Genomic DNA, 19,905 nt, shown 5'->3' on the forward strand with positions numbered 1-19,905 from the left:
AAGAGCTTTCAAACCCGTGGGCTCCTTTGGCCCTCCCAACAACCACTGACGCAGCTGCTGCTTTCCTCCTTCCTGTTTGCAGGGATGAGGCCTTAGACTCTGCAAACATCTGTCCCCAATTGCGATGGGAGACCCCCCACAGAGGCTAAGCAGCCAGCTCCTCTAAAAGCTCTACTGAACGACCAAAGGGGACAGGGCTTGGAATTGGATCTCAGTAAGGATTGAAGAGACGCAGATGTTTTCTCACTTTGGGAAGATAACCCTATAAATAGTTCTAAATAGACCCTAAGCCCGTGAGCTCTTCCCAAATGATGTCACCAGGAGCTGCTCCCATGGTACCAATGTGGATCAACTATTTCTCAAAATGTCTCTTGGGGAGGTACTATTTGGCATTTTTTGGAGATGACTCATTATGTAGCCTGTTTGGTGCGGGACATTCTGCATCCTGCCCGCTCTGTCCCAGCACCAAATGCCAGTAAGACCCCGGGCCTGGGACAATAAATCCATCCTTTACCAGAACATTTCCTACCCCCGCCCCCAGGGGGCAGCACTTCTCCATTGCGAACCAGTGAGTGACAGGACTCTAGGCTTCAGTAAACTCCATGTGGTTATTAGACGCAGTTTCTTTAAAATTGATTTTGAGCTCTCTCCCCAGAGCAGAGGAGAAGGCCCAGGAACTCCGACACTTCAGCTGTGCTCAACGCAACTCAACCCAGCCAGCGTCATGCCCTCTGGCGGAGCTCCCCAGCAGCTGGTACCAGCGGCTCCAAGATGCACATGACCAAGGCGCTGCCCTCGGGAACTGCACAGCGCCGAGGCCCCGATGGCCACATGTGGCTGCGGGACTGAGCCTGGGACGGCTGGGAGCCCCGTGAGCTCACAGGGGGCCCTCCTGCACAGAGCAGGTGCCCCCTGAACTAACCTCAGAAAGGCGATTTAATAGGCGGGTGGAGAGAGCAGCCCAGAGCCGGGACGCAGGCACAGAGCATGGAGACAGGAGGATGGGGCCATGGGGGTGGGGGAGCTCAACTGCCCAGGGCAGCCAAAATAGCAGGGAATGAGGTTCGGCAGGTGGGCTGGAGCCAGATTCTGGAACGGCTCGTGTTCCCCTAGGCAATTTGGAGGAGCTCCATCTCCCACACCCCTCCACGGAGCATGGCAAGGAAAATACAGTCAGTCCCACACAGAAGGCTTCCCAAGGCCACCTTCCCAGGTTCCCGGGCTGAAGGAGGCCCTCATCTCCCTGCTGTTCAGGGTGGAGGCTGGGGGTCCACAGACAGCCCAGAAGGGAGGCCGCAGCAGCGTGGCATCCCCAGCATCCTCATCCCCAGAGGTCCAGCTCTGCAGCCACAGGGTTGCCCCCAAATGCAGCACTCGGCAGAGAAGCAGCAGTCCCTGGATGAAAGCAGGAGGCTGCCTGGGGCTAGGCTGCTGCGGAGGACGGGACTCAGCTACTGCCTGGGACTTGGCTGCTGTGGGTTTCGGACTCCAGGATGGAGGTGCTGGTTGGGAGGCCTCGGATTCTGTTCAGAAACTACCTTCGCCCCTTCAGTGAAGACTTAGACAATTCACAAGACTTTCACCAGGGAGGTCCTCCACCAGCACAGTGGAGTGGGAGCATGGAGACCTGCCTTGCCTCTCTGGACCTCTGTCTCCTCCTCTGTAAAACAGCACTGGCCTAGATGCTTTCTAAGGGCTCCCCCAGTTTGATGTCTTAGATCTTCAAATCCAATTTAGCTGAGTGCATGATGGAGGAAAGAAAGACGAGAATGGCTTATGATGTGGCTCCAGATGAGCATGATGGGGAGAGCACTGGACTGGGAGTCCACAAGCAGGTCCCCAGGTTGCTCCGCCCGTTCACAGCTCCCTCAAACCCTCCTCTGGCAGGAGGTCTGCTAAGCCCCTTCACTCACCCCTCTCATCCATATCCTCACCTCCTCATCCCTCTTTGCTCCCTTTGTCCCTTTCCATCTCTATATGATGCTTCCCCAGCTTCTAAGTTGCAGCTCAGTTATCACCTCCTCCAGGAAGCCTTCCTTGAGCAGACGAGCCTCAGCAATGAGGCTGATTTGGATGAGAACAGCTGGTACCAATTAGTGAGCTGCCAGATGTGCTCTGACTTTTCATACAGCACCTCATCCCTCTTAACAACCCTTGGAGCAGAATTCTCATCTCCAGATGAAGAAACATTTATTGAGACTTGGCCAAGGTCCCCTGACTAACAAGAGACAGCGGTAGGTTTTGAATTCATATTTTTCTGATTCAGAAGCCCATGTTCTTCCCCAACAACACATTGCCCACTATTGCTCCAAAATTCTACCATCCTCCAGCTGTGCAGCCCATAGGACAGGTCACTCGCCATTACCACAGGTGTCTCACTGCTCCTTGGCACATACGGTAACTCCCAAGTGTCACTCATAGAGCACCAGGGCCTGGGCCCAGACCCACGGACTCAGGAGGCACCTGTGGTCCTGGCCTGACTCTCATGGAAGCCACACCAGACTCCAGGAGGCTCAGCGGCCCCAGCCCAGCAGCTCCCATGCCCCCTCTGGCCTTGGCCCAAAGAAGAGCAGGATCCCCAGGACGGCCAGGACAGGCAGAGCTACCTAAAGCCGATGGTCGCGGCAGGGCCAACAGGTTATTCTTTGCCAGTTGTTGGCACTTCGGGGAATCTTTGCCGTTGAAAACAGCCGGACCCACTGCTGCGTTTAGTGAGGGGTGATCAGAAGCTGGTCCTGAAAACAGACAGAAGGCAAAGAGGAGGGTCAGTTCACAAGAATGCCCTGGGAGCCAGGCAAGGAGGAAATCATTTTCCTTGCAGTTTCACAAACTAGCTTTTCCCCAGCAAGTCTCATCAGGAGGTCAGAATGCCCAACAGTGATTCTGCTACACTGAGAAGATACATGCAGACACATGCATACACACACACACCCCCATGCACGTGTAAACACATACACACTTCTGCCTACACACAAGGATACACATGCACAAACATGTACACACACACACATGCACAAACACATGCCTATATACATGCACTCCCAGGAACATGCACCCTCCTGCTCACACCCCATTGGACACACAGCCTGAGTTAAAGAAGGACCGGGGGACTTCCTGAATTCCAGGACCACACCTGAAACTGTTCTGCTTCCTTCTACCTTCTCTCTCAAGACCTCTGGTTGATATGGTTTGGCTGTGTCCCCGCCCAAATTCCACTTTGAATTGCAGCTCCCATAATCCCCCTGTGTCGTGGGAGGGACCTGGCGGGAGGTAATTGAATCATGGGGGTGGTTTCCCCCATACTGTTCTCGTGATAGTGAAGAAGTCTCACGAGACCTGATGGTTTTATAAAGGGCAGTTCCCCTGCACATGCTCTCTTGCCTGCCATCGTGTCAGACGTGCCTTTGCTTCTCCTTTGCCTTTCGCCATGATTGTGAGGCCTCCACAGCCATGTAGAACTGTGAGTCCATTAAACCACTTTCTTTATAAATTACTCAGTCTTGGGAATGTCTTCATAGCAGTATGAAAATGGACTAATACATCTGGAGTCCAGGAGAGCAGTCGGGTTTGCAGCTACCTGGGCGCAGGCTGTTCATAGGGCCCAGGGCTCCCCAGGTCTAAGGGTAATTCTGGGGACAATCATGGCTTCTGGTCTCCTGGGGCTGACGGAACTGCTTAAGTTGCCCATGTCAGCCAGAATGGTCTGGAAAGAGCTCGGGTCAGGAGTAGCACTGAATGTTTCCTGTGGGTTTAAGAGGCTGGCTCTGAAGCCAGATGACATGTGTTTGAGCCAGTTCCGCCACCTCCCAGCTGTGTAACCCTGGACACTTACTTAACCTCCCTATGCCTCAGTGTTCTCATCTAGAAAATGGGGGTGGTCACTGTAGCAACTCAGAGCCACTGTGAGAATGACATGAGTTAGCAGAAGAAAGTGCCTGGAACAGTGCCTGGTGTGTAACACGCTTGGAGTACTTGCTCATACTATCACCTTATTTAATTCTTACAATTGCCCTACAAATTAGACAGAAGAGATTTGCCCAACTTTACAGATGAGGAAATGGAGCTTCAGAGGCTTTGAGTTGCCCCAAATCACTCAGCTAAAAGGTAGCAGCACTGGAGCTTATACCCAGGCACCCCGACAGCAAAAACAGCAGGCTCTCCAGGCCATGATGGCAGAGGCACTGGGGGCCTGGGCATGGGGAAGCAGCGAGGAGCTCTGAGCCTCTGGAGGAGAGTACATCCCAGTCCCCTGCCCAGGCGATGGATGGGCCAGGTGGGTACAAGGGCACTGGCTCCCTCCCAGGGCCAATGTGCCTCTACAGACCCTCTGGGCAGGAGGCATGAAAATAACCAGCGACCTTCCTGCGTCCTCGGGAAGGCTGGTGTCCACCGTGATAACAATCGCCATGCTTAGGAAGTCTGTGCAACATGGTGAAGTGCCAAGCATGTACGTCAGGGTTCACATCTAATGTCACCTCTTGCCTCCACCTCCTCCTGCCCACGAGGTCCTAGGCAAGCACCCAGCCTCAATGAGCCTCACCTTCCCAATCAGTAAAATGTGGAAACTGACGCCTACTCACAGCGTGGTTGTTGGACTTCAAGGCATTCATGGAGCTGGGGAGTGCTGAGCACGGGGTGAATGGCAGCAATCTGGTCTTTTCCACCCCTTCTAGCAATTCATTCAAACCCTGACTCAGCACCTTTACATACAGAGCAAATCATTCAAACCCTGACTCAGCATCTTTACATAGAGCGCTCTATGCTGTGTGGGGGTTGGGGTGGGGGGTGCTGCAGAGGGACCCTGCATATGTCCCCACCAGGGGATCCCACTTCATATCAAACAGGAAGAAAGAAACTTCCAATGAAAAACCTAGCATTCTTTGTTGAAAAGTATTACAAATTCAAGATGAAAGTAAAGGTTTTGATAACAGCCCCCTGATTTATTTTGAAGAATGCTTGACTGCATAGTCAACCGGACACGTCGGAGACAGTGCCAGCTCTGTGGATTTAGCAGCTCTGGCGTGTCTCCACCACCTCACCTGCCTGCTGAGCTCCCATCAGGATGCTGGGGTTCGTCCCAGGAACGGGCTCGCTGGGGAAGGCAGCCGTGCTCTCCAGGGCTGGGAAGAGGGAACTGGAACAAGTACTGGCGGGGATCTGCCGGCTTCTAAACTCTAAGGGGGCAAGGTGCACACGTGAAAACCAACTCGCTCTTCTCCAACAACTACGAAATGAGTTCCTGGAGTGGAACGTGTCCTACAGGACAGTGAGCTATGGAGACAGCCACAAAAGCTGCCACCACATCCTGGTCTTTGTTTCAGCGTGAAGCCAGGGCAGGGGTGCGACTCTCTACTTGTGGCTACGTGCCAAGGGGCAGCTCTGGTTGTCAAGAGTGGGAGCAATGGTGAGTATTTAGAAGAAAGGGAAAAATTACACAAATAAGTCACCCTACAGCTACCCGTAGCCATAGACGAGAGTGTTACTTGAAGATAAAGAAACAATACCATCTTCCACCCTTATTTCCTCCTCTGGGAAAGGCCATCCCCAGCGGCCAGTGAGGTGGGGAACCTCTGAGGTGCTTGGACCCAGCAGGTGATCAAAGACGGTGAACTGGTCCCACACGGGGCAGAACCACTGCATCCTCTGGGCCTGAGAAATGACTGGCAAGTAATAGGGGCTCAGGAGGCATTTACTGAACAAAACAAGAAAAGCAAGAGAGGAAGGAAGAGTGGGGTGTGAGGGGGGCGTGCCCAGAGCCACCCAGCCTAAGGCCTCTTCCTTCTACTCCCAGGACCTGCCCGGGAGCATCCGGAAGACAAGATGGGAACAAACACAGACAAGGGAGGGACACCTCACACCCCAGACTTGCCCTCCACCCATGGCAGGCCGCTGAGGATCCAGCCTCCTCCTCACCCTGCGTTGCTGACTGTGGCCATGAAGGGCAAAGCTGAGACAAAGAAGGGTGGGAGGGCAGCCTGCTCCCAACATTTCTGAAAGCTGCGTCCCAATCACTTCTTCAGAGACCAGCAACGTGAAGCTGGTCTTTCTGGCCATAGTTCAGGGTTCAGGGGCTTGGGTGGGGCATTGTTCAAGCCAAGCTGTCTTAAGTCAGGTTCTCAGCCTTGGCACCAGTGACATTTGCAGGGGGCTTCTTTGTGCTGGGGGCCGCCCTGTGCACTGCAGAATATTCGGCCATACCCTGGTCCCTACCCCAGATGCTGGTGGCACCATCCAGTCATGACAATCAAACTTGTCTTGAGTTATGGCCACACGTTCCCTAGGGGACAAAAGTCACCCATGGTTGAGGACCACTTGGATGAACCACTCAATTTGGGGAGATGAGAACCACTGCCCCAAATACTTGCCATAGGAGGTAATGCACAGTCTGGCCCTCTGTCAACGTTTTTTTTTTTTTTTTGTTCGTTTGTCTGTTTGTTTTGAGATGGAGTCGTGCTCTGCTGCCCAGGCTGGAGTGCAGTGGCACCATCTCAGCTCACTGCAACCTCCACCTCCCAGGTTCAAGTGATTCTCCTGCCTCAGCCTCCTGAGTAGCTGGGATTACAGGCGGGCACCACCATGGCCGGCTAACTTTTGTATTTTCAGTAGAGAAGGGTGTCACTGTGTTGGCCAGGCTGGTCTTTAACTCCTGACCTCAAGTGATCCCCTCACCTCAGCCTCCCAAAGTTCTGGGATTACAGGCGTGAGCCACCACAACTGGCCCTCTGTCGACTTTTAAACATCCCATTCAATTAGACTGTCACTGTCAACCAGCTTAACGTCTGTAACGCAAAGGAGCATTTTCCATTTCATAGGCCTGGCCTTTTGCCCGTGATGTGTGCTGCTATACAGGGGCCTCTCCCCAGCATCGCACCGACAGGCACCACGGCCCACTTGGGGGCCCAGCACTCCCACACCTCCTCCACAGCCAACCTGCTCACCTGAGCCTTTCCAACAGATTAAAGGTCCTTTGGTTAGAGTCCCTTGTGCATTACGGACCAGGTAATACTTCAAGTGTTTCTGCTTCTTGGGTTGAGTGGTCAGTTTCAGATTTATATGATTGGAGAATTCTGTGAAGTAACAGAAGCCTTTCTTTCCACAGCCAACACAATTCCCAGAGAAACCTGGAGAAGGAAGTAAACCATAAACATCTTTCTTTTTTTTTTTTTTTTTGAGATGAAGTCTTGTTCTTGTCATCTAGGCTGGAATGCAGTGGTGCAATCTCGGCTCGCTGCAACCTCTACCTCCCAGGTTCAAGTGGTTCTGCTGCCTCAGCCTCCTGAATAGCTGGGATTACAGGCATCTGCCACCATGCCTAGCTGATTGTTTTGTATTTTTTAGTAGAGACGGGGTTTCACCATGTTGGCCAGGCTGGTCCTTTTCAAATAAGACAGAGTTCATCCAAACTCTGAAGGTTCACTTCCTGCACCACCAGCCAGAGAACGCCACAAGGCAAGCACCCCACCCTCTTAGACTAGCCCAGAGGTGAAGACGGCCTCAACTCGAATAAAAGAGGACCAAGAAGACTTAGTGATAGAGATGGGCCCGGGCAAACTTGGAAGATTTAACGTGCTTGAGGGCCCACTTAAACACCTATGTAGAGAGCAAACTTTGCAAGACAAGAGCCATCCCATTCCACTGTCTACACGGATCAGGCACCTGAAATGATGCGACAGGCTCTTATTTCCGTGGGGGTTGGTTAGTTACAGACTCTCAAAGCAATGTGACTAGTGAGATGGGCTACACTGGGAGACCTCCTAAGAATCCAAAATTCCATCCTGCTATCACGTTGATCCCGTGAGTTTCTGAAAAGAAATCAGGAGCGCTCCACAATATCTGGCCAGCATGCTGGTGAGTGAATTCCGTGGCTTAGCAGCCAGTGGATGGAGACACTCTGCTAGAATGTGACTTTCTTGCTGCTGCTGGCCTCTGCACCAGGCCTACAACTGACTTTCTGGGAGGTGATGGAGGCTTCCATCAGCTGTGAGACTCTAAGCAGGCTTCCTACACAGTGGCAACAACCAAACCACCTCCTGGAAGCTATTAAAATCCAGAGAATGTGCTTGAAAAGACCTTCATACACTGTAAAGCCTATTCAGACCATAGGCATTGGGAGTGTTGGTTAAGATGAGAAATGTGAAGACTGGGCTTCTGCCCGGGCTGACTGCTTTATTTAAACGATCTTAAGACGGCCTTGTTTCGCCCACTGGTATGTCTGGTTTCTTTGGGTTCAAAGGTCTTTGGCTGGGGAGATGCTGAAGCTAAGACTCATGTATCATATTCTCCATTTGATAAGTCTACAAAAGTCATCGTGCCTTAGGCCGTGAGGGCCACCCGGCTCTGTGTGTAACTCTGCTCTAAAACAGTTTCCCTAAGGTCTCTGGCTAGTGTTCAGAATAACTCCAGTTAGTGAAGGTTAAAAACATCTCCACAGATAAATAAGACATCTACATTACAGAGGCCTACTGGACTCCCTGATCTACTTTGAGCACATCTAGTCTTTCTCAAAAGGCGTTAGAAATAAGGACAGATCTCTTGGCCTTGCCATAGGACAGTTACAGGATAGTTTACCTTCCACAGTCCTATTCCCTCTGTGCCAGCACAAACAGTAAGGTCCTGGTATGAAACACTGTCCTCTCCATGTGCTCGCTTTCCATGGGACAGGCAGGGAACTAACACTCACAGGGAACCAGGGCCATTCTTGTCATTCATCTCAACCCACAAGTGACACAGGAGCCAGTCAACCTGGAGGGCAAGTCCTTCTTTGTGAAATCAGAGAACCAGAGAGGCCAATTGTTCAAATCCATAGGTACAGAAAGTGTGGCATTCAACTCCAGCCTGAGGATGATGTTCTCACCCACAGGCCTGGCATCCGAGGCTGCCCCAATGCCCCCTAGCCTTCATCTCCAGCTTTATTCCTGTCCTTCCTCTGATATGCTAATTCCCAGCTGGACTCCCCTGCCTTTCAACCCAGCCCGCTCCCACTGCCCTCCACCCACAGGCTCATCCTTTCCTCTGGGGGCCCCACCTGTACACCTCCAGCCCTCACTCAACATCCTGCTCCGATGCCTACTCCCAAGAGCCTTCTGTGACCCAAAGGCTGGCTGGCACTTTCCTCCAGACTCTTCCTGTAGCTCAGGGGCCTCTGAACATCCCAGTGATTGAAATTTGTGTCTTTTTCCCATCATTATTCCTCTAAGCTCGCAGCATGACTGCACGTGTGAGCTGTGTGTGTGCAAGTGTACAGGTACTGACTAATACCCAACACGTGGCAGGCAGCCGGTTAACATCAAGAGGGAAGAAAGAAGAGAGGAAACAGGGTAACTGTAAACACAGCCTGTTAGGGTTTCTGTAAGCACTTTGAAGGAATAACCTCATGTCTTTGTTTATTCCTTCATCTCCAACTTAGGGACGCTTGAGATAAACCCAGCTCAACTGCTGCCTAAGAACAAGGCCCAAAGAAACCTTCAGAGCTCCCTGGAAGGGCTTCTAAGCCTGGTGTTAAAAAGATGGATGAACAGGAAACAGAACTGCAAGAAACTAAGAGCAACTTGCCAAGGCCAGGCTGTCAAACCTCTCCAGAGACAGCTAAGCAGGTTACAGGCCTCTGTCCCATAAGAAACACGGGCTGGGGACCGTCGCTGTGCTGCAGAGGCCGTCTCCATCTCCTCCGCTGGGATGGGAAGCACAGGGAGCCCTTTGTGATTCAGAAATGAGGGTGGACACCCTGGGTCTTGCTGGTACAGGAAACATTTAGGGACTCAGCAAGCAAACTGCTTTTCTGCTTTGGCAAAAACTTTCTGGTCAGGAGACCCAGCTGCTCTTCTGTGAGGTGTCTTGGAGAGATAGCCACAGAGGCCAACCAAGAAAACCACAGACAGCTTCCCAACCGGCCCTGGGAGAGACCGGAAATGCCAACCCTCCAAGAAGGTATGGGAAAGGCAACAAAAATGTTCATGAGAAAGAGGAAAATAATGAGCCGTTCTCTTCAGAAATCTACCTTAGGACTTGAAAGTCTAGAAAGTTTTCTTTACATGATAGGCTTAGAAAGCATGGGATCCTGCCTGAAATCTCAAATTCCTGCCGGGTGTGGATATCCAGAATCGAAATTCTTCCTTCAGTGTCCTCACCATGGAAAACAGTCCATCTTAAACACGACTCGTCACCACGCACAGCCACACCCTGTGATTTTCCCGTGTCTAGTTCAGCAGCTGCAGGTAGCATTTGTTTAACAAGCACGTCCTGGGCGGCTATGTGTGCTGGCCACTGAGCAAGCCTCTCCCCTTCTGCTGAGAGGACAACTACATCCACTCCCCCAGCCCCTGCAAGGGAGTGTGCATAAGCCTGGATGTCTGAGGGGCCTGGGTTCAAATCCTAACTACAGTTAGGTGATGTGAGGCAGGTAACTAACACCTCTGAGCTTTGCTTTCCCCATCTGTCAACAAGCTGACAACAGCGGCTTCATAGTGCACCTATCATGGGCCAGGCACTGTGCCAAGCACATTAGAAACGTTCTCATTTAAACCTCATGAAGCCCGACAAAACAATCGGTAGCAGTGTCCCAGTTTACAGATGAAAGCAGCAAGGCAGAGGGAGAAACAGAAACCCATCCATGGTACAGGGTGACTAAGCCACGGCTACAGGGTAGAAAGTGCTGGAGTTAGGATTTGAACCCATCTCCTCCCAAAAACCCACCTTGTAGGAGCACTATGCGGGTTAAGTGCCTACGAGATATCTAACATGTCAGGGGCACTCTGCAAGCATCCCTCCTTCCTCTACCCTGGACTAAGTGTATTAGGAAGGAGAGAGCACAGTGGGGGTCATGACACTCACATGTGGCCCTAGGGGAGCAAATATATAGCCCCCCACAATAGTGTGAGATGTGGAGGAAGCAGCTCCATTTCTCTGGGTTTCCATGTTCCAACCATCAAAGGGAAGGCTATGACTAAATCGGCCCTATGCCTCCTTCTAGGACCAAAGTGACATGATTCTTCTTGGAAGCATCCGTAGGTGGCTTCCTTCAGACCCAGTGGTCTCTGAGCACTGGGCTCATAGCAGGCTGGAGATGGCCCAGGTTTACTGCTGGGGCCACTCCCTCTGCAGAGAGGAGTCCTCCCACAAAACCTCAGGGATGCCTCTAGAAGCCTACCTGCACCTGACCTTTCTTCTAGAACCACAGTCCAAGGAGATCTCGCTGACAGCCACTGCACCAGAGCTGGGAGCCACAGACCTGTCCCCCAGGCCTGATGCCTCCATCCAGTGCCTTCCCAGGAGAGTGGATGCTCAGAAGGGCCTTACTCTAGGCCACTGTCCCTGCGCAGAGGGCCACTTGGCCCTAGTCATCAACCCTCCATGAAAAAATGCAAATCTGACAAATACTTTTATGCACAAATATGTTTAGAAAGAAAATCTGATAGGAAACAAACCACACGCTCTGGGCAAGACATAGATTAAAAATGCATGGTTCGGCTGGGCGTGGTGGCTCACGCCTGTAATCCCAGCACTTTGGGAGGCGGAGGCAGGCGGAGCAGGAGGTCAGGAGATCCAGACCATCCTGGCTAACACAGTGAAACCCTGTCTCTACTAAAAATACAAAAAAATAAGCTGGGTGTGGTGGTGGGCGCCTGTAGTCCCAGCTACTCAGGAGGCTGAGGCAGGAGAATGGCGTGAACCCAGGAGGTGGAGCTTGCAGTGAGCCGAGATCGCACCACTGCACTCCAGCCTGGGAGACAGAGCGAGACTCCGTCTCAAAAAGAAAAAAAAATGCATGGTTCATTAATTGGGTATTGTTTTTGGTTAAAAAAAGAAATGGTCCCTGTTAGGAAGAAGGAACAGACACAATTAAATAATCCCATGATTGAGACAGAAGTACCGGTAGCAACGACAGTAGTTCCTCAAATTTGGGCAGCATTTTCGAGTTTATAAAGATCATCATATAAAGAGCGGAGTTATCCTCAAAACCGCAGTCAGGTACCGCGTACATCTTTATCCCCTTTATAGATGGCAAACCTGCAGCCCCAAGGCAGGAAGTACTTCTCTGCCAAGATGGGACTGGCTGTTCCAGCACAGTGTGCTGCAGAGAAGAATGAGGAAACAGCAGGAGTAATTTAGGAAGGCAATTCCAGGAAGACATCCTGGCAAGTGGGATTTAAATTGGGCCTGAACAGCAACTCTATGTTCCTTCCAAATAATGAGCCTTGAAAGCTCATGAGCTCAGATGAGCACACACTATACCTAGCAACTAATGACCACCCTCCCCGTGCCTGAAAATAAACAGTTACTTGGGACAAAAATAAGATCATCTTTGGCTCATTGTGTGCCATATTAATTGAAAAAAGAAAAAACAGAATCTGGGAAACATTATTTTAAATCCCCACCTGGATGGAGAAAGGAAAAGACCATGGGAAAGGAAAACAACGTTATATATATATATATCCAGAGCCCCTGCCTTGGTATTTTGGCCAAATCCCAGCTCAAGTGTAGAAATGACCTCCTTGTGTTGGGGAAGCCTAAGGAGCCGTACCAGGATTCCAGGTGAGACAGGAAGTGGGGCAGGGGTCCCAGGTGTTCCCGCGGAAGATGAAGCACTCAGGGGTGGTAAATAGTATGATGTTGGGAGGTTTGAAACATATAATTCTCAGGCCATCATACTCCTCTAGAATCCTGCAATAAGTTCATAACTAGTTCTTCTGCCTCAGTTTCTACCTTTGCCTAAAAATCAATTGTGTATCTGACTTCTAAGAGATCTTCCTAAAACACAAATTAAAACAGTCATCTAAATTTAACATCTAACACGCTAAATATCCTTAAAAATATCAATTATAAGGGTAAAACTAGGGAGGAAGGACCTACATATAAAGAAAAATTGAAGAGATACAGCAACCAAATGCTTTAGAACATCCTTGTCTGGATCTTGATACAAATGCACCAATTGCTTTAAAAAAAAAAAAAAGTATAAGATAACAATTTGAACACCCTGAATATTTGCTAATATTAAATACCTGTTAAATCTTTTAGATATGATAATGGTATTGGATTTCTAATGAAAAGCCGTTATCTTTTTTTTTTTTTTTAATGGAGTTTCACTCTTGTCGCCTAGACTGGAGTGGAATGGGTTCATCTCAGCTCACTGCAACCTCCGCCTCCCAGGTTCAAGTGATTTTCCTGTCTCAGCCTCCCGAGTAGCTGGGATTACAGGCATGTGCCACCACGGCCAGCTAATTTTTGTATTTTTAGTAGAGACGGGGTTTCACCACGTTGGCCAGGCTAGTCTCAAACTCCTGGCCTCAGGTGATCCACTCCCCCCAGCCTCCCAAAGTACTGGGATTACAGGCATGAGCCACCGCACCTGGCCCCATTATCTTTTAGAGATAATGCCCTGCCGATATATTTACAGATGAAATGATACAATGTCTGGGATTTGTTTCAAAATAATCCCAGAAAGGGAGAAGAGGGGGACATTATCAATGAAACAAGGCTGGCCACGTGTTGGTAACCTTTAAAGAAGGCTAGATCACCTCATACCATGAGACTCTGTACTTCCGTAGTTTGAAAATAGCTCCTTTTCCAAGCAGAACCCAGCTGGGCACCCCACCCCGCCACGCTCTCCACCAGCCTCCGCTCCAGCCACAGAGCACTCTCGCCACCTCTCCAGTGTGCCACGCTGTCATGTACAGGGAGGTCCCTCTGCTGAGATGCCCTTCATCCTCCAGGACCTGGGCACCAGGGCCAGACCCTCGGGCTTCAAACAGCAGGGTGGCCCTGAGCAAGTCAGTTAGCCTCTCTGTGCCTTCATTTCTGTATATAACTCTAGATAATAATAGACCCACTGCATTGGCTATTTTAACTTATTTCGTGCAGTTTCTGGCACACGATAAATGCTCAAAAAGTGCTGACTGCTATTAGTGTTTGGTTTCTGTTGCTGTTATTCTCCAATTGGCAGAATTCCACTCATTTTTCAGGGCCCAACTCAGATACCACATCCTCCCATTCCCATCCTCACTGGGAGCCGGTGTGCTCCTCCGATTGCCAGAGCACCTTACCATCTCTGCTGGACCATGTCGCACATGGATGTTTTGTAAGATTTATTGACAGAGTCATTTGTTGTGGACTTCTAGGCTGATTCTTGGTGTGCCTGCATCCCCCCACCCTGCCCCTAGACGTAACTGAAGGTCCAGGCTTTCATTTCACGTTATATATTCCGTAAATGCATGCTGAATTCTTTGCCTGCTGAATGAACAAAGGATTTGTCTACTCCCATCTAAGAAAAAACAATCTAGCGAAATATGTTTTCCTTTTTTATGTCTGAGCTGTCAACCCACTTAGATAAATTACCGGGCAATAAACTGAAACACACACCTAGATTTTAATCTTTCAGCTTTTTCAGATAAAATACCTGAGTTGATTAAAAGTCACGAAAACAAGTCTCCTAATACTGCTGCTTCCCTCAAGGTATTACCCAGCCTGTATTTTATAGATCACTAAATAGCACTGAGCCCTGCTGCTGCAGGGCTGGAGCGGACCACCTTGTCCTGTATAGCCATCAGACTTAATTGCAGGAAACCTAAACAGTGTTAAGTATGCAAGCTGAGAGCATAAAGTTATTTTATTAAAAGAAGAAAGCAATGGTTATTACCAACCAGGCCTTGTCACCCATTTCAGATGGCTTTGGCAAGCAATTAACAAAGCTCCTACACTTCCTCTCCTCGAGGAGCTGGCTCTGTTACTGGGCTGGTCGTGAAGAAACTGGAAGATCCTCCTCTCTGCGGGCCAAGAGGCAGAGCCTCCTTGATTTACTACCCTGGCAATTCCCTTACAGTCACAAAGTGGTGGGATCCAGATGAATCCCCGGCCACCGCCAGATCAAACGCTAAGGCGGCCACCAGGCATGGCCTCGCGTACTCACTTTCATCCTGGGCAACTGTCGTAAGCGTTCAGTCTGTCATTGAATTATTCCATCAGCTTCTTTGCTAGAGTGGGTTTTCTGGAATGGTTCTGTTTTAGAGAACTAGTTACAGTGACTCCATGAGCCTGCCTCAAAAGAGTTGGCCAAAATGTTTTCTCTCCTTCATCACTGTCTAGTGGTGCTGTCCCTCGAGTGAGCATTCACCTGCCTCGTGTCAGAGTTCACACACGTGTGTGTCCCCAGCGCCTTTGTGGCAGGAACTATTGCGTTTTCTTCTCCCCTCTCTCCATCCTTCATCCTTTGCACAGCTTCTCAGACATACAGTGTGCTCAGTAACTACCCGTGGAGTGAGTTTATTCTCCCAGCTTTTGGAACTGTATCAAGCGCAAAACTGGAGGCTTCGAGGTCTATACTCATGGAAAATATGTAAGAAATTGTGGGGGTTTTCAACTTAGAAGTTTTTCCCATGAATTCTCACAATCAAATTTGCTTCCGCATGAAGACCGTTCCTGAGGCTACATTTGAAGTGGATTATTACCAATCCTGCCTCCTGCCCAGATTTCCTCCAAAGATGATGCCAGGCCAGACGGAGGGGCCGGACCCACAGTCACGGGATGAGAACAGACTGCCAAAGGGCCAGGGCACATGTGGAAGTCACCTCCCCGCTTCATGGATGAGGACGCAGAAGCCCAGGGGGATACACAGGGACCTGTGGGCAGATGCAGGGCAGGAACCCAGATCCCCGGGCTCTCAGTCCACACCTCGGGTGTCCCTAGATTTTACTCCACAATGGGGGAGCCTGCTGAGTGATGGCCTGGCACACAGTAAGAACTCACTTACATCATATGAGCAAAGGCAGCCAGGCTTGGCAAGGCCTGGCCTCAGCTCTGCACTCAGAGCCTTAGTGGGCCAGTGGTTGTTGGAAAGATCAAAGGCTAGTGGTGCCAGTGGCTAGAAGGGAAAACGGTGGCTCCCCCACCTTGACCTTGACCACAACATGGTCAACACCACGTGGGATGGTACCGGGTAGAATCTGGAGCCAGGAAGACTTGGGTTTGAATCCTGGCTCTGTCCTCTTTACTCACGCGGCCTTGAGCAACTTAACAGATCCAAGCCCACGTATAAAACTGGGGTAATAAAGACCACCTCTTGGCTGGGCGTGGTGGCTCATGCTTGTAATCCCAGGACTTTGGGAGACCAAGGTGGGCAGATCACTTGAGGCCAGGAGTTCGAGACCAGCCTGGCCAACATGGTGAAACCCCATCTCTACTAAAAATACAAAACTTAGTCGGGTGTGGTGGCGCACACCTGTAACACCAGCTATTTGGGTGGCTGAGGCAGGAGAATCACTTGAACCCAGGAGGTGGGGGTCGCAGTGAGCTGAGACAGTAACCACTGCACTCCAGCCTGGGTGACAGAGAGAGACTCTGTCTCAAAATAAATAAACAAACAAACAAGCAAACAAACAGACCATGTATTGAGAGATGAGTGATAAACCAAAGGGGAAAACAGATACAGGGTGCCTGGCAGTCCTTCAGGACAGAACATTCTGGAAGCAGCAACACACTCGGCCTCATTCTCCTCTGCCTCTGTAGGCTGTTTCTGAGACTGCCTAGGACAGGGTTTGTCACCCATTCTTGACACAAGCAGGCACTTAAGGAGGTTTGAGGAATAAATGTATGAAAAATGAATGCTAAATGGTGAGCTTTCTGCAGGGATGCAGTCATACTGTAAATGCATCTCATTTGCATTCCATTCCACAAAGAACTTGTCTACCAAAAAACAGAAACAGGGCTGCATGCTGCGCCTGGAGTCCCAAAGATGGTCCCTCTGTTGCCACCACCCCCCGCCGTGACCTCCCTTGACCCTGCTCTACCCCATGCAGAAGGAGCCACAGAGGATGACAAAGCAGTACTTACCAAGAAGAGCATTGTGGCCATTGTCATCTGGCAAGAACCTCTTGTCAACGGCGCACACCAGGAGATGGTCTGGCAGGCTGGGGGACTTGGCCCCCACGAGGAGAAAGCCCGCAGGGACATCCATGGGCTCGTTGGAAATGGAGACAAGGCGCAGGTCCTTCCCGGCCTGGCAGAACCCTAGGAGGGGTGGACAGGGCTCACACGCTGCCCAGGGCTTCCCAGAAGCGGGGTCACAGGGGCAAAGGGAGGAAACGTTCTGGGTCTGCTCAGGAGAAACCCTTACCTCTGGGTGTGACCTCAAAATTAATCCTGAGAGATAAAACTATAATCTTAGTTGGCCGGGCATGGTAGCTCACGCCTGTAATCCCAGCGCTTTGGGAAGCCAAGTCGGGAGGATCACTTGAGGTCAGGAGTTCAAGACCAGCCTGGCCAATGTAGTGAAACCCCATCTACTAAAAATACAAAAATTAGCCAGGCGTAGTGGCACACACCTGCAATCCCAGCTACTCGTCAGACTGGGGCAGGAGAATCATTTGAACCCGTAAGGCAGAGGTTGCAGTGAGCTGAGATTGTGCCCCTGCACTCCAGCCTAAGTGACAAAGTGAGACTCCATCTCAAATATATATATATATACACACATATATATATGTGTGTATATATATATATAATCATAGTTATCCACGACACAGATCACACGTTATTTGTGTATCGGTGCCACCATGTGATGCACATTAATGTGCAAATGAAGCTCAACAGGAAGAAACTTTAAACACATGACGGCAAACGGAAACATAAACAAGATAAATCCACAAGAAACTGAAGGTCCTCTGATGTTTTTTACATGCTGCATTTTATGGGGATGAGAAAGAGGCCATCATGAAAAACGAAGGCTGAGAATCTGATAGCGTCAGTTTCCTCTAGGGGGTCATGGGGAGGACTGGTGGCCAGGACACAGGCACTGAGCCGGCCGAGAGCACAGGGATTCTCATTCCATGCCCTTCAGAACCTTTTGCGTGTTAGAGCTTGTAAATACATTTCCTATTCAAATAATACATTTCTACAAACATCTGGGGGGAAAGGTAAAATAGAGAGCCAGCTGAGACTAATTTGGATAAGCCTTTTCCAGGGTCTTGTCCCAGGTAAGGGCACACCCAGCCCCATCTCCTGTGCTTCCTGTAGCTTTAGCTCCTGACTGAGACCTCTCTGGGAGCCCTGACGAGCCAAGGCCTTCCCAGCAGAGCTCTACAGGACGTCATGAAGACTTTCCTCCTGAGTGCAGTGCTTCCCCACTTACCATGCATTTGCTCTGTGGTTTCCCATGTGCCCCTGGGCGGGGGCAGGAGAAAGCAACACCTGTGGAGGAGACGCTGGCAGGCATGGGGCCAGCACCACCACACGCCAGGCACCGGTGAGGCAGGCTCTGCAAAGCTCTCATCTCATCACCTGCAGCAAAGTGTGGCTGTTCCCATTTTGAAGATAGGGAAACTGAGGCTCAGAGAGGCTGAGTGATTTGCTGCAAGCTACAGAGAGGTGGACCAGGAAGGGAGGCCAAGCTGACTCCCAGGTCTGGGGCATGATATGGTCTGGCTGTGCCCCCACCCACAGCTCATCTTAAACTGTAATTCCCACAATTCCCACATATTGTGGGAGGGATACGGTGGGAGGTAACTGAATCATGGGGGTGGGTCTTTCCCACGCTATTCTCGTGATAGTGAGTATGTCTCATGAGATCTGATGGTTTTAAAAAGGGGAGTTTCCCCACACCAGCTCTCCTGTCTTGTCTGCTGCCATGTGATGTGCCTTTCACCTTCCACCATGATTGTGAGGCCTCCCCAGCCACGTGGAACTGTGGGTCTAGGAAACCAGTTTCTTTTGAAAATTGCCCAATCTTGGGTATGTCTTTATCAGCAGTGTGAAAATGGACTAATACAGGGCAGTTCCTTGCATTGGCTTGGGAAAGGCAGGTCAATTCCCTGAGGTCAAGGTCAATCCCCAGGGGGTCCCCTAACTCTCTGACCTAGGTCCCTCCCAGCCCAGTGTGGTCCATGCCTTCTGAAGAGCTGGAGGGATGTAGGCCATGAGTAGTCACAGTGTTTACTGTATTTATTTGGAAATTATGTGAAAATATAATGACCATTGGAGAGTTTACCTCTTAACATTTATTTTTTTAAGAGATAGGGTCTTGCTATGTTGCCCAGGCTGGCCTCAAAGTCTGGGCTCAAGCAATCCTCCTGCCTCAGCCTCCCGGTAGCTGGGACTTGACTACTTGTGCCACCATGCCTGGATGAAGAGTTCACCTCTTACCATTTAATTCAGTGGCCTTTTAAATACTTGGACATTAGAAGTCCTACCTCACTAAGAGCCACCATATTGCCTTCCCCTTGCCTGGAAGAGCAGCCCAGCGAGGGCCGAGTCCCTCCCCTCCCAGTCATCAAGCTCAGGGTCAAGTCCGGTCCCCAAGGCAGAACACATGGGGCCTTCACACCACGTCTCATCACTCCTCCAAGCCTGGCTCTGCCACACCTCAGGCCCCTACGTAAATAATCTGCTAGAAGTTCCTCCAAATGAGCTGTAATTTCACCTACTAAGCCTTTGCACATGCTGTTCCCTCTGTCTGGAACTTCCCAGCTTCCTCCAACTCCTCCACAGTCTCCTGGCTGACTCGTACTAATCCTCCAAAACCCAAAGGGCCACCTCCTCCAGGAAGCCTTCCCAAAACTCTCTACCTGTGTTAGAGCCCCTCCTCTGCTGCATGCACCCCTGCTTGCTCCCAACTGTGTGCAAAGTATCCACTTCCCTGTATAGCTCCCATCAAGCAGGGATCTCTCGTCCCATTTATCTCCATATTTCCAGAGCAAAGAGTTCAATAATTACTTCAATTACTGCTTAATTTAATAATACCCAGTTAGTTATCTTAAATAACTAAGGACTGAGCACAATGCCTGGACATAGTAGGCATTCCAGAAATATTTGTATAAGGGGTACCATAGTGTCATATGTAAACCATTTTACAAATAAGGAAGCAGAGGCTCAGAGAGATGCAGTGATTGGCCCGCAGCTATTCAACTATCTGCTAAGCAGCAT

General features: G+C 50.3%; 1 protein-coding gene across 13 annotated transcripts in view; it reads right to left on the reverse strand.

Moving 5' to 3' along the window:
- GREB1 (growth regulating estrogen receptor binding 1) overlaps nucleotides 1-19,905 on the reverse strand; it is a 161,365-nt gene that overhangs the window by 59,971 nt on the left and 81,489 nt on the right. For 12 of the 13 annotated variants that reach the window (XM_063789305.1, XM_054678260.2, XM_016947336.4 and 9 more), the window contains exons 4-7: nucleotides 16,822-16,998; nucleotides 6,939-7,121; nucleotides 5,040-5,174; nucleotides 2,607-2,735 (exon numbers count right to left, since the gene is read on the reverse strand). In XM_063789305.1, the coding sequence (XP_063645375.1) occupies nucleotides 2,607-2,735; nucleotides 5,040-5,174; nucleotides 6,939-7,121; nucleotides 16,822-16,998 (624 nt within the window). Of the gene's footprint in view, nucleotides 1-2,606; nucleotides 2,736-3,133; nucleotides 4,846-5,039; nucleotides 5,175-6,938; nucleotides 7,122-16,821; nucleotides 16,999-19,905 lie in introns of those variants that run through there. The other variant, XM_016947342.4, reaches the window with a different exon arrangement.

Source organism: Pan troglodytes, chromosome 12 (genome assembly GCF_028858775.2).
Source record: "Pan troglodytes isolate AG18354 chromosome 12, NHGRI_mPanTro3-v2.0_pri, whole genome shotgun sequence".
Lineage (NCBI taxonomy): Eukaryota > Metazoa > Chordata > Mammalia > Primates > Hominidae > Pan > Pan troglodytes.